We start from the raw sequence: 20,546 nt of genomic DNA, 5'->3' as shown, positions 1-20,546 counted from the left end.
TTTGGTCAAATCAACGTGAATATACAGTGACTCATGGCTACACAAACTGCTGGAAAACTCTATAAAAGCATCATACAATGTACATAGGCAAGTATATGATAAGTTACAACCATAGAACAAACAAATATAAGGCACTTACTTATCATTCACGCACACGCACGACACATGTTCAGTACAACAGCCCAGCTCCACCAGCGCTATCACAGCGAACCAGCGCAAACACAAAACAAGGGATGGGAGGAATGTACCATCTTAGCAGTGGTTAGAGGGGGTCCGTGGAACAGTCTATATACACAAATCACAGGGGTTTTATACTGGCAGCCTTAACCCAATTTCCTTCGGGGTCAACCTTCGGGACCAATAAAGTTTAATTGAATTGAATTGAATTATATGTTTTTTCAAAGGACCTAAACAAAAGTCTAAATTCAGTGCTACACCTGTGCTGTGCTGGAGAAACTGTGGGGAGGTGTCAGGGTTCCTGGGTCTTTGACCCAGTGCTTTCAGTTTTGTCACGTTTAGTTTATGTTGCCACATCAATGTTCTCACTTCCTGCTTTTCCTGTGTCAGCTCGTCTCTTGTGTCGTTAGTCAGATTATGTTCAGCTGTGTACTCACCGGTCTCTCATTATCATCCTTATCAGTCTGTGTATTTAAGTACTCTGTTTCCACTTGTTCACTGTTGTGTCATTGATGTTATATTGTTGTTTCTGCCTTGCATAAGGCAGAGAGCGCTTGCATAAGGCATGTGCAATCGCACACAATGCTCTCGTTGCAGCGCAGGGTAAGATGAAGAGGAAGTTTGATGAGAAAGCTGTGCAAAGGAAATTTGAGGTTGGTGATAAAGTTTTAACACTTCTACCGGTCCCTGGATCTTCTCTCCAGGCAAAGTTCAGTGGTCCGTATACAGTGCAGGCAAAATTGACTGACACGGATTATGTCATCGACACCCCAGAGCGAAGGAAAAAGTGTCGTGTGTGTTATATTAATATGATGAAACCCTACTTTGCTGGTGGTGTGTCAACAGTTGCGACTGTGGGGGTGCCAGGTTCCGAAACCCGGTATGACCCAGTAGGTGATGATTTGGTTTTCGGTTGTGCTGTGGGCTGTGCACGGTTTAGGAATTCTGAAATCCTACGTGATTTAAGGTCACATCTAACTGAGGTAGATGAGGATGTTCAAAACGACGTGTGTCGGTTGATTGAGAATCATCCTAATCTTTTCTCGGACACTCCATCCTGTACCACCGTGCTGGAGCATGATATCGATGTGGGGGACCATCCTCCAATCAAACAGCATGCCTACCAGGTGAATCCCACTAAACGTGCTCTTTTCCAGACAGAAGTCTCTTATCTGTTGGAAAATTGTCTTGCTGTTCCTAGCTCTAGTGCGTGGAGTTCCCCGTGTCTCCTAGTGCCTAAAGCGGATAAGACCCCACGGTTTTGTACAGATTTTCGGAAGATGAACAGCGTGACCAAACCTGACTCCTATCCTCTTCCCAGAATGGAAGATTGCGTCGATAGGGTCGGTTCTGCGAAGTTTGTTACCAAGCTGGACTTGTTAAAGGGCTATTGGCAAGTTCCTCTAACATCACGTGCGGCCGAAATCTCTGCCTTTGTTACTCCTGACCATTTTCTTCAGTACACTGTCATGCCTTTCGGGTTGCGCAACGCTCCCGCCACATTCCAACGGCTCATGAATATCGTGCTGGGAGGCGTCTGCAAGTGTGAGGTGTATTTAGATGATATTGTCGTCTATTCAGACACCTGGCCAGAGCATATGGAGACACTCACTGATGTGTTCCATCGCCTGGAAAAGGCATCCCTCACCCTCAACCTCGCCAAGTGTGATTTTGGTAAAGCCATGGTGACGTACTTAGGAAAACAAGTGGGTCAGGGACAAGTGCGCCCTATCTTGGCCAAAATCCAGGCCATACTGGACTTTCCTGCCCCTTGGACTAGGCGTGAGCTCTGCCGTTTTCTCGGCATGGTGGGCTACTACCGGGGGTTCTGTCAAAATTTCGCAGAAGTGGTCACACCCCTCACTAGCCTCACTAGTGTGTTGACACCTTTTGTGTGGTCCTCTGCGTGTCAGAGTGCATTCCTGGCTGTTAAGACTCTCCTGTGCAGTGCGCCAGTGCTGGCTGCCCCTGATTTTGCACGCCCTTTTAAATTAGAGGTAGATGCCAGTGCAAACGGAGCAGGTGCCGTATTGCTACAGGAAGACCATCATGGTGTGGATCACCCAATCGGCTATTTCTCAAAGAAATTCAATGTCCATCAGCGAGGGTACAGCACGATTGAGAAAGAGGCCCTCTCTCTGCTGTTCGCATTGCAGCATTTCGAGGTGTACGTCGGTTCCAGCGGTTCCAGTCGGTTCCTCGCCTGTGATCGTTTATACCGACCACAATCCCCTGGTGTTCCTAATGCGAATGCAAAACTCGAACCAAAGGCTGATGAGATGGTCTCTCCTGGTGCAGGATTTCAACTTGGAAATCCACCATAAAAAGGGCACAGAGAATGTGTTGGCGGATGCCCTATCCTGTGTCTTCCTCTAAACATAACTGTTCAAAACATCTACAAAGGAGATGTCTTTGATTTTGGTAAGGGGGGTGTTACGGCTGTGGCCATAAGAACACTGTGTGGGCTGTTTTGTTCTGTGTCTCTTTACTGTGCTTAAGACTCTTTGCAGGTCCCTCCCCTAATGAAGAGTAGTGAGCAGCTGATTGGACCGTGGAACACGTGACCGTGTTCAAAAAGCCGCTCTGACAGCTCCCGCCGGAGAGAGAGAGAGAGTGGAGAGAGCGAGTAGCTTGACAGCCGACGCGGTCCTGACCCTGGTTTCCAACCTATACTTTTGCTGTATATTTGTGTAAGCGTGATCTGTGAGAGCGGCTCCTGCTGTGTTAACTTAGTGCTTAGGCACCCTTAGGCTGAAGCGGAAGGGGTGAGCCACCTTTTTCTTTGGGAACAGTTTTCTCCTGTTTTCCGGGTTAGGGAGCGAGGGCTAGTATTGTCATTTGTTTGTTCTGTTTTCTTTCGTAGGGTTTAGTGAGTTTTCTCTGGTGGGACTTAGTTGGTTTTGTTTATTTATGTGGCCTGGGTTCACCCTGGAGCTATGCTTCATTACCTTCAATAAAATCACCTTTTTACTAACAACTGGTTTCGGATGTTTGGCTTGGGAACCAGGGCGGGTATTAGTCTCTCTCTCCTCCAACCTTATGTGTGTCTCTACACGCCTAGACTAGGGGCGTAACAGCCTATCAACACAATTTAAAAGCTGGTATATATCACCTTGTTGCTTTGTCATCTTAAAGTGGTCATGTGATTGGCTTACCAAGACTACTTTATTCTTCCTCAGCCAAACAGCAGCACTCATGCGATTGTTTTGCCCTCTGAGCTCCAGGTGTTGTGCCGAAACGTGATCATCTACCAGACAGTGATTGCTGCCCGCAGGAGCGTGCACAGCTGCTTAAAGCTGTAGTGCCCAGATTACTTACGTAGACAGCTACTTCCATTCAACTGATATAAGGTGCGGTAGGCTAAAGACAGCTTCAGCCGTCTGTTTGTTGAAAAATAGTAACACGACCGCACAGCATTTTCTTTCTTTCTTCCTTTCTTTCTTTCTAACGGTAACAGCGTTGTAACAATAGGAATAGGAATTAGTTAGATTACTCGTTACTAAAAAAATTAACGGCATTAGTAACGCTGTTACTTGTAACGCCGTTAATTCCCATCACTGGATTCCACCCTCAAAGATATCATCGATCTGATTAAAGCTAATCTGCTGCTTTTTTCTGACTATCCTCGGAAAACATTGGTGATGATATCGTTGTGGAAGTTGATAAGGCAATAAAAACAACACACCTATAGAGTGAATCCTACCAACCAACTGGTTTTAATGCAACAGTAAGTTGAATATCTAGCTAAACATGGGTTAGCTGTGCCCAGTAGCAGTGCATGGAGTTCGCCCTGTATTTTGGTGCCCAAACCAGATAACACCCCACGTTTCTGTACTGATTACAGAAAGGTTAATGCTACATACGTTACTAAGCTAGACCTCTCCGGAAAATTATAAAGGTATGATTAGATGATGTTCGTCAACTGTGAAAACCAGCCTTCCCTGACACCACTTACTGAACCCGCTGCTCCACTCTTCCCCTGCAGCAGAGCTCCCAATCACACTGCAGTCAGTTTTTAGTTTATTCTGGTTTACCTATTTCTGCTCATGTTTTTGTCATCTGCCATAATAAACTACACACTCTTTGTTAAAGTCCACATTTGGGTCATCTCAAAAGAAAACCACACAGTCTGCCACTGCTGTTTGTCCTTGTGTTCCTGCTCCCAGGATAGCTAAGGCCCAGCCATTCCCTGCAACTGTATCCGTTTCTCAGGTGAGGGTGGCTAGGACGGCTTTGTCAACAAAGATATGTTTATTTACTTCAGTGACCCCATTCCCAGTTGGCCAAATCCCTACACTCTGAGCATCTCATGCGTTCTGTGGAGGAAACAAAGAAGTCCTTTAAAAATTTTGGTATATTTGGCTGATCCCGAATGCTCCTATGCCGTTCTGCTCCTCTCATCACCCAACTAAGTGACTCACTACTCGCATGAAATAAGAAGACCATATGGCTGCAAATCTGATGATACATTTACAAAAACATCAACATAGGTTTGAGCTAGGCTGCAAACCAAGTCAAGGAAACAGTCCTCTTGCCTACCAAAAATCCCAATGTACAGACACTGAAGTATAATGACCTTACCAATGGTGGAGTGGAAACGAGTCCAGCCTCTTCCCAGGAGACTAGTTCCAGAAACAAGACTGTGTATTGATGTGGTCCTACCTTTATTTCCATGGTACCTCTCAACCTCACATAAAAGTTCTGGCTTCTTCCTTTACTAACATTAATGTTAATTATTGTCTGTGTGATTTTAAAAATACTATACCATACAGTAAAATGTCCCAGAGAATTTCTGGGACTATTTAGTTTAACGTTGTAAAATGTTTTTATTCATTCATTTTGTGCACTGCACCGTTTTTGCATTCATTGTGTTTTCTGTTCAAATAGTTTTACTTTTTCAGTCTTATCGACCACTACTGCCATGTACTTTTTCAATAGTAATATTCCAAATAGAACGAAGTATTTTATTCTATTTGTATAGTACTTTTTATATTGTATATAGTATTTTATTCTAGTTTGTATAGTTATTTGATTCTACTGTTTTTCCCCCTTTTTTTCTTAATTTTTTACTGGTCTTAACTTGTACTTTCTGCCATGACCAAAAGATTTGCCACATGTGGGATTAGGTTTATCTTGTTTTATGGATATTTATCTAGTCTATAAATATAATAAATCAATACATTTTTCACATATGCATGGGAGCAATGAGCAGAATTGGAGAAGCGCTCAAACATGCAAGCACATGCGATGCTTGAGTCTCATTGGTGCAGGCAAGCAGCAGGTTCAGCTGGCTGGGCTTAGATTCTTGCAACACTTAGTCACATGGGCTGATGATTATCTCACACAAATAGGCACACAGAGCAGGGATCTTTGTATTCTGTGATTGCACAAGCCCTTCCCCCTCCCTTTAGAGCTCTCTCCCTGTCGCTCCCTCCGTCTCTCTGCTTCCCTGCCCTTTTCTGTTGTCTCTATTTTTCTCTGTAGTGCACGCCTACACGTAAAGGCACACACTCAGCCAAAGCAAAATTGTCGCTGCGCAGCTACATTTGCGATTTAAGAGGTAGGAAAACACTGATTATTTTTCAAACTACTTCAATTTTCATGTGTTTTATTCTTTAGCCAGTGCTGGTACGCCCCTTCTACAGTACGCCGGTTTATCTCCATTGGATACCTTTGTGTATGTGTGAGGAAGAATGTCTGTGCCTTTGTCACCGCATTTCACAGGCTTGTTCCAACCATTATGGACCTATATTGTGGGAAACTTTCAATGTGGAAGCTGAGGGGATTGCTGGGTGTCCTAGAAGAGCAGTTCTTATTCCAGTCATGTTTGGGCTCGACATTCCTGCTTCCTTTTATTGTTTCTTAATCCTGCCAATTTTTAGTAACCCAAGCTGTAATTGCTATTTCTCTCACATATTTGTAGCACTACTCAAGTGTAATATTCTGGATATTTTTACATTTTTAATTTTTTTATTCACAGATGACAAAGAGGATACAGTGTTAGGGAGTCTGCCCCTGCTCAGTTTCCAGATTGGAGGAGTAGAGCTTTCAGAAAACATCACCTGCAAATTTGCCTTTAAGGTCAGTAACTGAACATTACAAAAGGTTCATATGTAATTGCTTGTTATGGAAGAAATACATTGTGTATTGAACAGCATAGATCTATTAAATGACTTTGGAATGTGCAATTGTTGCAATAAATGCATTGGTTCTTATATAATGCTTTTCCATCTTAGCAGTCAAAGCACTTTATTTAATTCGCTTCACTCTCCCATTCATACATGAGTATGTATTTTCTATGTAAGTGCTTATAGCTAACTTTCACACTCAAACAGATGCATCCAAGAGCAACTTAGTTAGTAGGTTAGTATTCTGGTAATCGCCAATCTTCTGATTAGCAGATGACCTGCTCTACCTCCTGAGCTAAAGCCACTTCTGTAGTCTTTAGTCTGTAGCTTAGTGGAAAGCAAATATGACTTGGCTCTTCGTATTAGTGTACTTTGCCTTAACTTATACAACTGATTAATGAAGGTCTTCAGAAAGGTTCTCTTTAGCACAAGATGATTTTTATAATGAAATAGGCAGCTGTTATAATATTCCATATAGTGGGATGGTTGTTATCTGTTCTCCTGAGTTCCTCACAGAACAGCAGTTTTAACCCCTGAGCTCCCTTGTGCAACAAAAACGTCTCATTGAAAAAATTGCGATTTGCTAATGTTGGAACTTTGTTGTTGTTTTTTTGTTTTGTTTTTTTGCCCTGGTGTAGTGAAGGATGTTGATTTGGTACTGGCTAATAAAAATGTAATAGCCTTGGGCTGAGGCAATGTTTACATCATAGTGAAAGATTTATGCTTTATTTTCATTTAAAGAAAAGACCTGGGATTAGAACAATGGGTTATTATTAAAATATATTCAGTTATTTTAAATGGTAAATGGACTGATTGTTATATAGCGCTTTTCTACTCTCCCGGAGTACTCAAAACGCTCTATACAACATGCCTCATTCACCCATTCACTTCTAAACACAAGTGCAAACTAATCTACATTCACCTGCATTCACACTCCAATGAATGCATCGGAGGGCAACTTGGGGTAGCATCTTGCCCAAGGATATTTGACATGTAGACTGGGGAAGCCAAGGATCGAACCACCGACCTTCCAATCAGTAGCTGATGTGCTCTACCACTTGAGCCACCACACCCCATTTTAATCTTTAATATATTATGTTTGCCTTTTATTTTTAGCTTTTACTGCAATCACTGTTTTCTTTTTCACTTTTCAGTAGATCTTGGCTTTTCTGTCACTCTTTCTCTTGACTAGTGCAAACTCTGGCTCAAAGTCCAGTTTATGTACCCAGTGTGTACACACACACACAAACAAAAGCCCATGTAGGTTTTTTACTGAGTGGAGACAGACTGCTTTTTTTTTTCTAAAGAACATGAACTGAAAAAGCTTTTTTTTAATTCAGTGTTGTTACAGTACTTAGTACTCTTGTCTCTTTTCCTCATAACTAAGGTATTTGGTTTTGGGTGTACAGAGACCATACAGTTACATAATAGCAGGTCCATCAGTGAGTGGTGTACTCGACCAGTTAAGTCAAACTGCAACACGATTAACAAGACATAAAAAATCACAAAGTGTTAAAACGTTAAAACGAACACAGATAATTGTAACTCTTGTTTTCACATTTACAGAAGCATGCGGGAGGTCATTGCTGACCATTTTCAGTGTAGCAAGATTTTTTTCCTTGCTAATAACAAAAATAGATTGGTGCATATGTAATAAAATCTTTCTGTTAAGTTCAGAAAAGTGGTCATTTTGAAACCATGAACATGCACACCAAAATTAACTGGCTGGGTATGTGTTTATGTATGAGACAGATAATCAAGGCATTTCAGTTTTTTCAGCATGAACTTTGAACTTTGAACCATCAGAATGGTTCAAATACCAGCTCAACTAGCAAGCTATTGAAACCGGTTTTATCAGCAGATTTACCACCTTCCTGTACAGTGGTGTGGGTTAACCTAGGGTACATTTAAGGGTTTCAGTAAAGTTGACAAATGTGCAACTAAAAGTTATGTTTCATCTTAGTGTTCAAGCCAAACCAGAATTATTATATTTTAATAGAAATATTTAATCAAATGTCAAAGCACTTTATACAACTTGCCTCATTCAGCCAAGCACGTCCTTCTACTGAAGTGCTTTCTATCTAATATTCATACATCAGAGGGTAACTTGGTATTAGTATTTTGTCCATGGATATTTGACATGCAGACTGGAGCAGCCATGGATCAAAACCACCAGGCTTTCAATTAGGAAAGGATCTGCGCTACTATCCGAGTTACAGCCACCCGAGAAGAACTCAAGGTTCTATATCATCAATGTCAATTTCTCCTTTATGGCAAATTAGGCTGGCTTGTCAGATTTATTCACAATATCAGCTATTGTGCTAGATTTATCTAAAAGTCTTATGCTGTGGGACTGCATATGACTGACACTTTCTTTTTACTATTCTTAAAGTTAAACTAAGGAGGCAGAAATAGGAGTGGGTTTTAAAAAACGATTTTCCCAAGTCAAATTAATTTTATCTTAAATAAAGCAATATCGATTCATTAAATCTCAAATTGATTTTTTAAATGTAAATGGATTTTGTCAGAAATGCCAGAATCTCAGGTTAAAGCTCACAAAACTATTTTAATGACCACTAAACAGCTAAAACGGTAAATGAGAGCAGTTACACGGATTCAGCAGAAAGATGTAAACACAGAGCATTGTTCACCTGATGGCACATACGCAGGCATGCCATCTGAGCTGAAAGCCAACATCTAACAGATTCTAAAGATGCAGGTTTCATCCCCAAAGTTCACTGAATCAGCAGCAAAAGAAGATCCAAATTATCCTTCAAGTTTGACAAAATTGTCATGAATTCCCTCCACCACAATAAAAATCACACTTCCTGCACAGCTCTCTCTCTCTCAGTGTAGTCTACGCATCTGCATCCATCTATCCATCCACCCATTTTCTTACATTTATCTGAGTCGCAGGGGCAGTTGTCACAGCAAGGATTCCCAGATCTCTCTCTTGCCACCTCCTCCAGCTTATCTGGGGAAACATGAGGTGTTCCTGGGCCAGCTGATTTGTCCAGTGTCCTGGGTCTGCCCCAAGGCCTCCTCCTAATGGCACATGCCTCAAACACCTCACCTTGTCAGATGCCCAAATCACTGAACCACTTTGGCCCCAGTCCATCTGACAATCTCATGCCCCATGAGCAAGACTCTGATATACTTAAACTCCTCCACTGGGGCAGTCACTTGTCCCTGACCTGAAGTAGAGACTCCACCCTTTTCTGGCCGAGGACCATAGCTTCTGACTTGGATGTTCTCATTCTTATATCTGCTGTTTCACACTCAGCTAAGAACCACTCCAGTGTGAGCTAAAGGCCACTGCCTGATAAGACCAACAGAACCATACAGAATAATCTGAAAAAATAAGAGATGCAATTCTATGGCCACTAAAATGGTAGCCTTTTGCCACCTGGCTATGAGTAGAAATTCTATCCATAAAAACACAGAGCAAAATTGGTCACAAAGGGAAGCCCAGGCAGAGTCCAACCCGCACTGGGAATGAGTCTGATTTTCTAGTTCAAAGGTGGGGCCCAGTAACCCTACTCCAGGATACACTTGCTTTTTTCTCTCACAAAGGGGTTGACTGAATTGCTCTTTGTCTAGCCCCTCTTCCAGGACCAGTTTGCTTTGGGAGACCCTGTCAGGGGGTGACTGTGATGAATGTGCAGTAAATGTCCTGGTGGTGCGGGACCCAAATGCGGGACTTAAACGGAACAGGATAAACTCAAAGAAGCAGCTATATTGCTGTGAAAAAATCCAAATGAAACATAGAAGGGAAATAAAAACTAAATCTGAAAACTAGAACTAAGACTAGGAACAAACTCAGAAATAACCTGGAGGACAGAAAACATACACAGGAACATGGGATGATGTGTCAACAGGCACTAAATATACAGAGGATAACAAGGGAATGAGAAACAGGAGGGAAACACAGCTGGAGCTAATATGTCATAACAAGACAGAGAGGAAGCAAAACTGAATAAACTAAACATAGGGCAAGGGACTATCAAAGTAAAATAGGAAACATGAGTCACACACTAAGACACAGGACTTGATACTGGGACCAGGGAAGAATAAGATCAGATAAACCTTTATTAGTCCCACAGGTGGGAAATTTTTTGGTCACAGCAGAAAGTACATGTTAAGAGCAGTAAAAATTAAGAAAAAAAGAAAAAAACAGAGTAGAATAACATGCTATACAAAAAGAATAAAATACTTTGCTCTATTGGGAAAATTGCACTTGGTACTGTTGCACATTAGGGAGACAGGGTGAAAGTTATCATTGTGTTTTGGCTGTGTGTGTGTGTCTGTCTGCGCGTGCCTGTGGTCATCTGCAGAGACCATGTTGTAGAGTCTGACAGCAGTATGAAGGAAAGAGTGAGAGACTGTGGAGTCTCTCAGTCTCACATCGTGGGTGCCGCAGCCACTGAAGGAGCCGCTCAGTGCTGTCAGAGTCTCCTGCATGGGGTGGGAGATGTTGTCCAACAGGGATGGCAGCTCAGCCACCATTCTCCTGTCACTCACCACCTCCACTGGGTCCAGAGGGCATCCGAGAACAGAGCTGGCCCTGTGGATCAGCCAGTTCAGTCTCTTCCTTTCTGGTCCCCAGCAGAGATGCTGCTGCTCCAGCAGACCACACCGTAAAAGATGGCAGAGGCCACCACAGAGTCATAGAAGGTCTTCAGGAGTGGGCCCTTCACTCCAAAAGACCTGAGTCTCCACAGCAGGTACTGCCTGCTCTGCCCTGTCCTGTAGAGGGCGTCTGAGTCCAGTCCAGTTTATTGTTCAGATGAACACCAAGGTACCTGTAGCTGTCCACAGTCTCAATGTCCATACCTTGGATGTTCAGTGGTTGCAGTGGAGGATGTTTGTGCCTGTGGAAGTCTACCACCAGCTCCTTGTTTTTATTAGTGTTGATTCTTAGGTAGTTCTGCTGGCACCAGTCCACAAAGTCACGGGTCAGTTCTCTGTACTCCTTGTCGTCCTCTATCAGTGATGAGGCCGACTATTGCAGAGTCATCAGAGAACTTCTGCAGGAAGCACTGGGTGGAGTTGTGGGAGAAATATGCAGTGTAGATGGTGAAGAGGAACGGAGCCAGAACCGTTCCCTACTGCAGACGACCCTGTCCGACACACAGCCCTGAGTTCTCACATACCCCTTTGAGGTCCACACCAAGACAAAAACACAATGGAAAATTTTTTTGTTTGCATTTCTTAATGACTTGGGTGAATAATAACCACAATCAATATTTTTTTTCAATAGACTCTATAGTTTTTAAAATATTGATCTCTACCAAATGGTTGCGATGTCACTTAATGGTAAAAGTATGAAATGAAATAATGCAAATACAAGTACAGTAGTTAATACAGTTGAAAAAAATCTAATAAAGGGCCAAATTATAATAAAATTAATAACAAAAACTATCCAGGGCATTTGATACAGTTTCTAGTAGCATGCCAGTGAATATTGCTGTTTTCATTCCATCAAAGGAAAGTATTATATCAAACAACAAAATACATATTTTTTTAATCTGCAAATGTGAAAAATGTGCAACAGCACAAAATACTCACATTCAGGCCACTTCTAAATGAATGCTACTGTGCAAAATCATTTTTGTTTTTATAAAAATAAAACAAAAACAGTGCAAATCGAGCACATCTGCTAGTGGTTTTGGTCGTTGGGGTTTTAGGGTGTAACATTTATTCTGTTGTCTTGAAGAGCTGAATCATGGTTGTCTAACTCTAGATGCTGGCCTGTTAACTTGGTTCAGACACAGCCAGGTGGAAACTTTTTGAGAGTTGCGGTTTCTGATCCAGTAGGGCACAGTCCCTCTTGTAGACCAGGTATTCAAGTCAAGGATGTATCCGAACCGTGGAATTTGCCATCTCCTTAACTTGTTAATTATAACTTATTCTGTGACTTAACTTTCTGTTTATTTTAATCTTTGTGTACAGCGCTTTGTGACGGCCTGTCCATGAAAAGCACTTAATAAATAAACTTTACTTACTTACTTACTATAACTTGTCTTATACAGGTGTAATAGCATATCAGAAAGCTTAATTCCCCCCATATGTTAATTATATACAGGGATGAGTGATGGGCATGGAATGGTGATATTTGCATTGGACTCTTTGCTCCACCGTTTGACCGATGAAAGAGGTATGAACCCACAGGCATTGTTTAGGAGGTTGACACATTTGGTGTCAAACCATTGTATTGCAATCATCAGAGCCTGTAGGTTCTGAGCTGAGGTTCTTTTATGGGTTTGCATAGTGGGTTTTTTTTTACAACTTTGGCCCCTTAGAGGTAGCTTCTGTCTGTTTTTCACTGAGGGGAGCATTGAATGTAGACCCCCCTTGATACAGCAGCATGTCGTGGATGATGCCAGATAAACTTGCTTGGCAGAACAATTTAAAGCCCCACTCATCTGGTTTGTTTGCAATATAGTGGTGGAGAGTGCCAGCCCTTGTGGCTTCATATGAAACCATGACCTCAAACACACTGTGGTTGAAGGTGGATGGTATCATTAGTATCATGCCACAGGACCATGCGATTTTTAGCCATATAATTGTTTATAGTCCATATAGTACTTGTTAAACATGAAATTAAAATTTTGACAACTTAGTAATATTAATTTACCAGCTACTGTAATTTGGTTAAAAGGAAATCAGTTTTGATATTTCTGATTTCCACATGTTGTTCTTGATTTTTACAATAATTGTTAATATTAATTATTGGCAGCATGGTGGCACGGTGGTTAGCACTGTTGCCGCACAGCAAGAAGGTCCTGAGTTCAATTCCACCATCAGGCCGGGGTCTTTCTGTGTGGAGTTTGCATGTTCTCCCCGTGTTTGCGTGGGTTCCCTCTGGGTACTCCGGCTTCCTCCCACCGTCCAAAGACATGCAACTTGTGGGGATAGGTTAATTGGATAATCCAAATTGCCACTAGGTGTGAATGTGCGAGTGAATGAGAGTGCGAATGGTTGTCTGTCCCTGTGTGTTGGCCAGCTGGGATAGGCTCCAGCACCCCCCGCGACCCTGAATAGGATAAGCGGAAGCGAATGGATGGATGTTAATATTAACTCAGAAAGTTACAAAAATGACTTACTGAGGAAATTCACCATATTCTTGCTGTGCAAACACTTAATGTGATTTAACAATAGCAACGGATAAACACAATGGGTCTAGTGGTCTGACTTTATGTCAAAAAATCAATTTAAATAACATTTAAGTTATATCAGCAGTAGCACCATAAAGTGACAAATCAACTGTTTTTGGTTGACCACTTTTTAAAAAAAATTATTAAACATTTAATTTCACTTTTTTAATGCTGTCAAGTGACATACATCTGTTTAGTAAGTCATCTAACACTATCATATATCAAAAGATTATATCATCCTACCTTAGTTTCATCAAAAACACTCAAAATATGTTGGATGGTTTTTTGTTTCTGACTTCCTGGTTGGGAGAGGTATAAGAAGACCCAACAGTTTAACAGTTTCCATTCACAGTGCCTTCTGGTGGATTTTCTTTTTTTTTTTTTTTTGGCATTACAGATGTAAAACTATTGGTAGAAAAGACTCAATAAGGAAGGTCAATTTCAGTGAAAGCCTCAGTTAGATATATGGCCTGAAAATGTGCTCTACCATATCGTTGAGCAGAACGCTAAAGGGATACTGTGGTCGGTGAGTGAGGTAGTCCAGTATCCATGTTGTAAGGTGATGGTCCACTCCTGAGTTCTCCAGCTTGTCCTTCGGGACCATGGGCAGAATGGTGTTAAAGGCACTGGAGAAATCAAAGAACATGATTCTCACAGTGCTCCCAGCGGGCTCTAAGTGAGAGAGGGAACAATGTAGGAGATGAATGAAAGCATCATCCACTCCAGTGCCAGGCTGGAAAGCGAACTGAAGTGGGTCCAGTGATGAGCTCACCAGGGCTAGAAGCTGTAACAGGACCAGTTCCTTCAAGGTCTTCAAGAGGTGGAATGTCAGAGCCACCGGCCTGTAGCTGTTGAGGTCCTTGGGGCGTGAGGTCTTTGGCACTGGTACAACACAGAAGGTTTTCCAGAGCTGTGGGACTCTCCCCAGCCTCAGCCTCCGGTTGAAGAGGTGCTCCATCACCCCACACAGTTGTCTGCGCAGGAGCTGAGGACCCTTGAGCTGATGCCATCTGGACCCGCTGCCTTCTTGGCTTTAATCCTCCTCAGTTCACTCCTAACCTGGGTAGTTGAGAGAGACAGGCAGGAATCTTGTGCAGGATGTGTACTGGGTGCTGTGGTTGGGGATGGGGAGTAGTGACCGTGGTGAGTGGAGGAGGTGTGAAGTGGCTGAGGTTTCAGAGGTGGAACACCAGCAGTGGGGGTGGGTGAGTCTGCAGCCGATGTTGGAGACTGCATCCTGGATGAATCAAACCTGTTAAAGAAAAGAGTCAGTTCATTTGTCCGCCTCACATCCCCCACAGGCAGAGAGTTTTGATCTTTGTGGCCCGAGATGGTTCAAAGACCTCTCCAGACTTTACTGACATTATTCTGCTGAAGGTGGTTCTCCATCTTCAACAGACTTAAGAACATAGCTGACTGGGGAGACAGAAAGAAAACACAGAAACAGATAAACGACAGGAGATAAACGAACAGGAAGACAAGCGAGACTAGATATGAAACGTAGGATACAGGGGAAGCACAGTAACAGAAACGTAGGGATTAGAATCTATCAATATAATCTGAGCAGAATAATAAAACAACTAGAAATCCAAATGATTAAAGTAGAAACCTAAACAATACCAGTAAAAACCTAAGGAACAGAAACACTGGATCATAGACCAGTACCATGACAGTAAAGGACTGTGTTGGACTGGTCCACAGTGGCTGTGGTGTTCGTAGTCAGTGTTAGGTTATATCAAGTGTAGCTCAGATGTATTCGAATTTAAACTGAACATGCTTAGATTTATTCACAGAATTCAATACTGTTTATTCTGTCTAGTAAAAACACAGCATAAACAGTATATTGTAAGTGTAGGGAATGGAATTGAGCTAAGCTGCTTTTATCTTATTGAATTCAGTTCCACTAAGAGCAGTAAACCTTTAAGTAGTTTCATGATCACAGCTGATCCGTTGATCACAGACTGTGAACAAAATAAAATCCATTTGAACTCACAAAAGAAATTATTTTTATTTGTGATCATTTCACTATACTGTCACTACAACCAAACTGAAGATTTTCCCTCCCACTAAAACCACTTTATTGCCCTAATATATTAAGTTTCCTGTTCAGGTGTGGGGGCAAAGTAAAAAGAAAAGTTTGTAATTCCCATGGACTAATACAGCATTAGGTTTATTTAGCTGTAGTTTTACTTTTACTGGAGTCTTTTTTCACGCAAGTATCTATGCTTCATCTTAAGTAAATAATTTCTGTACTTTTGCCACCCCTATCTTTAGGATTTCACAAAATAACTGTATCTAATATTCAATTCCTTTTTATGTAACATGAGTAGACTTTCTGTTTCCGAATATTAGCTCTGTTGCTACCCTGTCCAATATTCTCCTGCCCTTCTGATTTGTGGTGAAGTGCTACTATACTAGTATTAGTAATTGTAGTCAGAAGAGATTTGTATATTTCTTGTGAGCATTAGCTTACTTTGTCTATCACTCTTGTCAATATATAAATTCCTGCACTCTCTCATAGTACAAGGGGTGGCTGTAGAGCAGGTCATCTACTGATCAGAAGGTTGGTGGTTCAATTCCTGGCTTCTCCTAGTCTGCATGCCAAATATCCTTGGGCAAGATACTAACCCCGAATTGCTCCCCGATGCATCCATCGGAGTATGAATGTGTGTGTGAATGTCAGTTAGAAAGCACTTAGAAAATGTATGAATGGGTGAAAGCACAAGTTGTGTAAACCGCTTTGAGTGTTCAGAAGAGTAGAAAAGCACTATACAAGAACTAGTCCATTTACCATATTCCAGGAGCCTGTGTTTCATTTCAGCTGTGTTGTTGTGTATTGTAGACTATACGTAAAATATTTATTTAATGTGAATAGCATTCATTTGAATAACACTGACTACAATGAAAGTTTAGCAGTAACCACAAAAAAGAAAGTTATTTTACTGCTTTTATAGGACTCAAACCCAACCCAAGGACGTACCAGGCTTAGAGTTGCACTGTGGTTTTAGTGTTTTTCAGAGTGTTCAGTGGTTAGGAATTTATTTTTTTTGTTTATTGAGCTTCATTTATGCAAGTAATGTACTTAGGTCAAAGGTGAAGGGCACAGAAATATTTTATAGATGCATTTACATTTTGTTATATAAAAGACAAAAACAATTGCATCCATAAGTATTTGACCTGATTTTGCTTCTTATTAAAAAGTGCTGAAGTACATTTTTTGTTTAATTCAGGTTCTTTTTTTTTCTACTTTTGAAGAGGTTTTATGTAGTGTGCTATTGTCTGCTTCATCTCTAGTTCACTGAAGCATATTATTGCCACCTTAGTATTTTCTTTATTGGCTTTGTTTTTCCTTTGTTTCTTCTCTATTTGTTCTTCCTTTCTTCCATCTTTCATTGTTTCTCCCCATATGGAAAAGATATATATAAATCTTATAAAGTTTTTATCTGTCTTGTATGAAAAGCATACAAGAGTGAAAACACATATAAGATCCCTTGAAAAATTATATAATGAAACTTGTATGTTTTGTATACTTACTAAAAAAATATATGAAAGTAATGAGAAAGTGGCCACTTTCATGAGTAAATCATAAATCATATATTTCTTTTCCATATGGGTCACCTTTTGTTTATTTTTCAGTCTTAAGTTTCCAGTGAGGAAACGTAAAACTGGAAACCTTACTATGTTTTTGCTCTATTGTCATTCCATTTCTTATCTCATCTTTTTAGCCTTTTTTTAAAAAATTTATTTCATTTTTTCTGCTTCCCAATCTAATGCCTTTGCCTAAATGCATTTTCATTTTCATTTTGTGTTAGTTTTGGTAGTAAGTATAACAGCAAATAGTATACAGTAGATTTAAAAAGTATACAATAATTGTAAGTAATATGTTCATGATTTAAGAAAGGAGCAAAGAATGGAGGGATCAGTAACTTCTTCTGCTTTCATTTTCTGCTCTTTAGAAAGAAAGAAAGGACAGCAAAGAAGGGTTATACATACACGTACATGCACACACATGCTCTGCCCCAACCTCTGTTGCTAGGTTACTGCTGCGTCTTAATATTCAGCCATTTCACACAGTTGCATCACCCTCTGTGAGTGCTGGAGGTGGAGTCTCATGATGTTCCACCGTGGAAGGAAATGACTCTTGTTTATGAGTGACATCATGTCCTCTATCCACATTAGAGGACATCTTCTCAACACACACACACGCACGCACGCACACACACAGACACACACACACACACACACACACACACACACACACTGGTCACATTGTGTTTTCAGGCAGTATGCTTTAAAATTAGAACCGCAAATGAAAAGGAGGTATGAAAAATGTGTCCAACACTAAATCTACATCCCAGAATTTAAATCGGACTGACAGATATGAGTTTCTTGAAATATGAAGAATTACCATTGTAGCAAAAATGGATTGATTATGTCATTATTTTAAATAACTACAGTACTAGATAAAGCAATTATTAAAATTTGGTAGCTATTTAAAGCATTGTGATCCATAGTGCACAGTGTGTTGAAGCTAGAGTATAGTGCAGCATTTTATAAAGAGCAGTGACTGGTGGCTTTTGTCACAGCTAATCTTTTCCTCCCCTCTGTGTTTTTTTCCTCCCACTTTCATCTACACACACGAGGGCTTTGTCTTTTTGTTTTATTTGGAAACGCAGTTGGTAACAACATTAATATCCCAAAAGTTGTTTCTGTTCATCTGGATGTAGCGTTTTCAGTGGGAGAAACATTTTGCCACTCATCCAGGTGACTTCTTCAGTTTCAGCTGACTGCAGGTTTCCAACAATATAAACAGTACATTTGCATAATGACTGAAACCAGCCCACTGAATGATTCATGGTCTGGGAGGTCAGTTCTTGATCATTATTATGCAAATTGGCATGACCATTGATCAACAACAACTGATCAATGGCCATGAGTACCATTGACAGAGAGTTGGGGAATGGGTGCAATCACAGCATTGTAAGATGGTGAACAATACAGCATTAATATTTTATGTCTTACTCTAATTTAGAACTTCCTGCAAGGAATGCACTATTATCTCTGTTGCACTGAACTGCATGTCATTTTTTCAGTTATTACCTGCATGCCATCTCTATTCTTCATCCTGCTTTAGTTCATAAAGTTTCACTTTCACCTCAAGAGAACATGTAAGGATTCTGGCATGCTACTGAGCAAAGCTAATCAGAAACTATACCCAGGATAATACTGAGCTATTAGCACTTTGGACTAGTTTGCATTCTAATTTTATTATTAAACAAAACCACACTCTGGGAATATGGTGGCACCACTAACCCATGAGCGTTTCAGAACAAAAAAAGAAAAAAAACCTTTATTTTATTTTATAATTTATAAAAGCCAGCTACCAATACTAATGTGCTTTTATTATTAAATATATTATTACATTTATAGAAAAATAATAAGTGTCAAAATTACTGCCTGCAGGATAGCAGTCATAGTTTGTGTCACAATCTGGTTGTAGGAACTCAGGCACAGAGCGGTTAGACGTCTCCAAAAAACTGTTTATTTACAGCACCAGTGCAAAGTATATCCAGTGAAGGGAATCCAAAACTCCAGGGAATCACAGGGTAACTCTCTCACACTCGCTCACGTCTTCTGGCCCACATTCGCTCACGTTCACACGGCAGGGAGGTCACAGGTCCAGGGAGGAAGGTCTGCAGCAGAAAAGAAGGGACGTCACAAACTAATCACAAATCTCAAATTACTAAGCACAAGTTCACAGGAGCTGCGAGAAACACTAACGTCAGTAGTACAATCATCCAGCGACGAGAGGATGTGTGTTCCAGCCTCAAATAGTGCTCCCGGTTGTTGTCAGGTGTGTGGGCCAAGGGCGGGAGCCCACAGTGAGCTCCGCCCAGGCAGAGAGGGAGAGAGAGAGAGAGAGAGAGAGAACCAAAACAGCACATTTAGCTTCGTGGGGCCGGCCGGGCAGGCATGGAGACCATGACAGTTTGAGACTGAGTTGAATGTGTTGCATCTCTTTGTTTCACTCTGCAGGTGTGGAAGGAAGAGGAGAAAAGTGAAAAAGGCAATTTAAAGCGTTTATTTGATTTTGCATTCAGGTGGAGCATGTCGGGACCAGGACATACTATTTCAGCACAGACAGCTATGCAGAACAGGAAGAGTGGATCAGAGCCCTGAGTGATGCTGCTGAGGTCAATAGTCAACCAAGAAACAGGTGTTGTTCACACACACATATGCATGGAGCTCTAAAGAGATTGAAAATGTGACGTCATTTCGGGGTAAAACCGCAAAGGATTGTGGGTACGAGTGGCAAGCGGTACTAGCGCACGCAGGCTTTCACGTGAAAACAGTTACACAGCGATAAAAAGAAACACAAAGAATGGCAAGAAGCTGTTGTATTATTAACTGCAATAGCCGGTCGCATAATACTCACGGGAAGCCGACGGGTAAAGAGATCGTTTTTTATCGGATTACGTCGTGGAAGAGAAACTGTTTAAGCCATGTTTCCGAAGTAACAAAGAGCCGACGGATGGCCTGGATTGCAGCCATTTGAAGACCAAATATAACGTCCCAGAACATCCAGCTCACATGTTAGTCTGCTCCAAGCTTTTCCACAAAGGTCAGTCTTCTGTTGTAGTTATTACGTAATTTATCATAACATAATTGTTGATGTGGGTTACAATCAAGTCTTATATTGATTTGAATTGAATTCATTGCGCTATGCTGCTTTGTTCACTGTGGCTTTGCGGGCTATTATTTCTTTTGTTTTGTAGGAAAACCAGCCTACAAAATGCTGGAATGAGATCCAGACTGGGCACCCTCTATCAACCTGGGTCATATCAAGTTTAAAGCTGGTACCACAGCCAGATTTGAGAGAGAGAGAGCGAGATCAAAACAGCCATGAAAAGTCCCGCATATATATGCCCAAGTGTTGTATTGAAGCAATCAAGTGATGAATAACTGTTTTCCAGTATGTTGTTTTGCAATGGGTTATTTTTGTTGCATTGTTGATTTGTTTTTCACCGAAGCAGCTAATAAACCGTGATGGAGTACAATTTTGCCTCTTTCTTGTAAGAGTCTA

At 41.2% G+C, this 20,546-nt stretch overlaps 1 protein-coding gene across 1 annotated transcript in view; it reads left to right on the top strand.

The window, feature by feature from the left end:
- The first annotated feature begins 785 nt into the window (after positions 1 to 785).
- The window catches only part of plekha6 (pleckstrin homology domain containing, family A member 6), a 63,189-nt gene continuing 43,428 nt past the window's right edge, over positions 786 to 20,546 (top strand). Inside the window, exons 1-4 of the mRNA XM_085160098.1 lie at positions 786 to 2,459; positions 5,662 to 5,737; positions 6,158 to 6,258; positions 19,564 to 19,679. Coding sequence (XP_085016224.1) covers positions 786 to 2,459; positions 5,662 to 5,737; positions 6,158 to 6,258; positions 19,564 to 19,679 — 1,967 coding nt within the window. The remainder of the gene's footprint in view (positions 2,460 to 5,661; positions 5,738 to 6,157; positions 6,259 to 19,563; positions 19,680 to 20,546) is intronic.

Source organism: Neolamprologus multifasciatus, chromosome 5, assembly GCF_963576455.1.
Source record: "Neolamprologus multifasciatus chromosome 5, fNeoMul1.2, whole genome shotgun sequence".
NCBI lineage: Eukaryota > Metazoa > Chordata > Actinopteri > Cichliformes > Cichlidae > Neolamprologus > Neolamprologus multifasciatus.
Note: the sequence above shows the minus strand (reverse complement) of the source record. Positions and strands in the feature narration are given on the sequence as shown.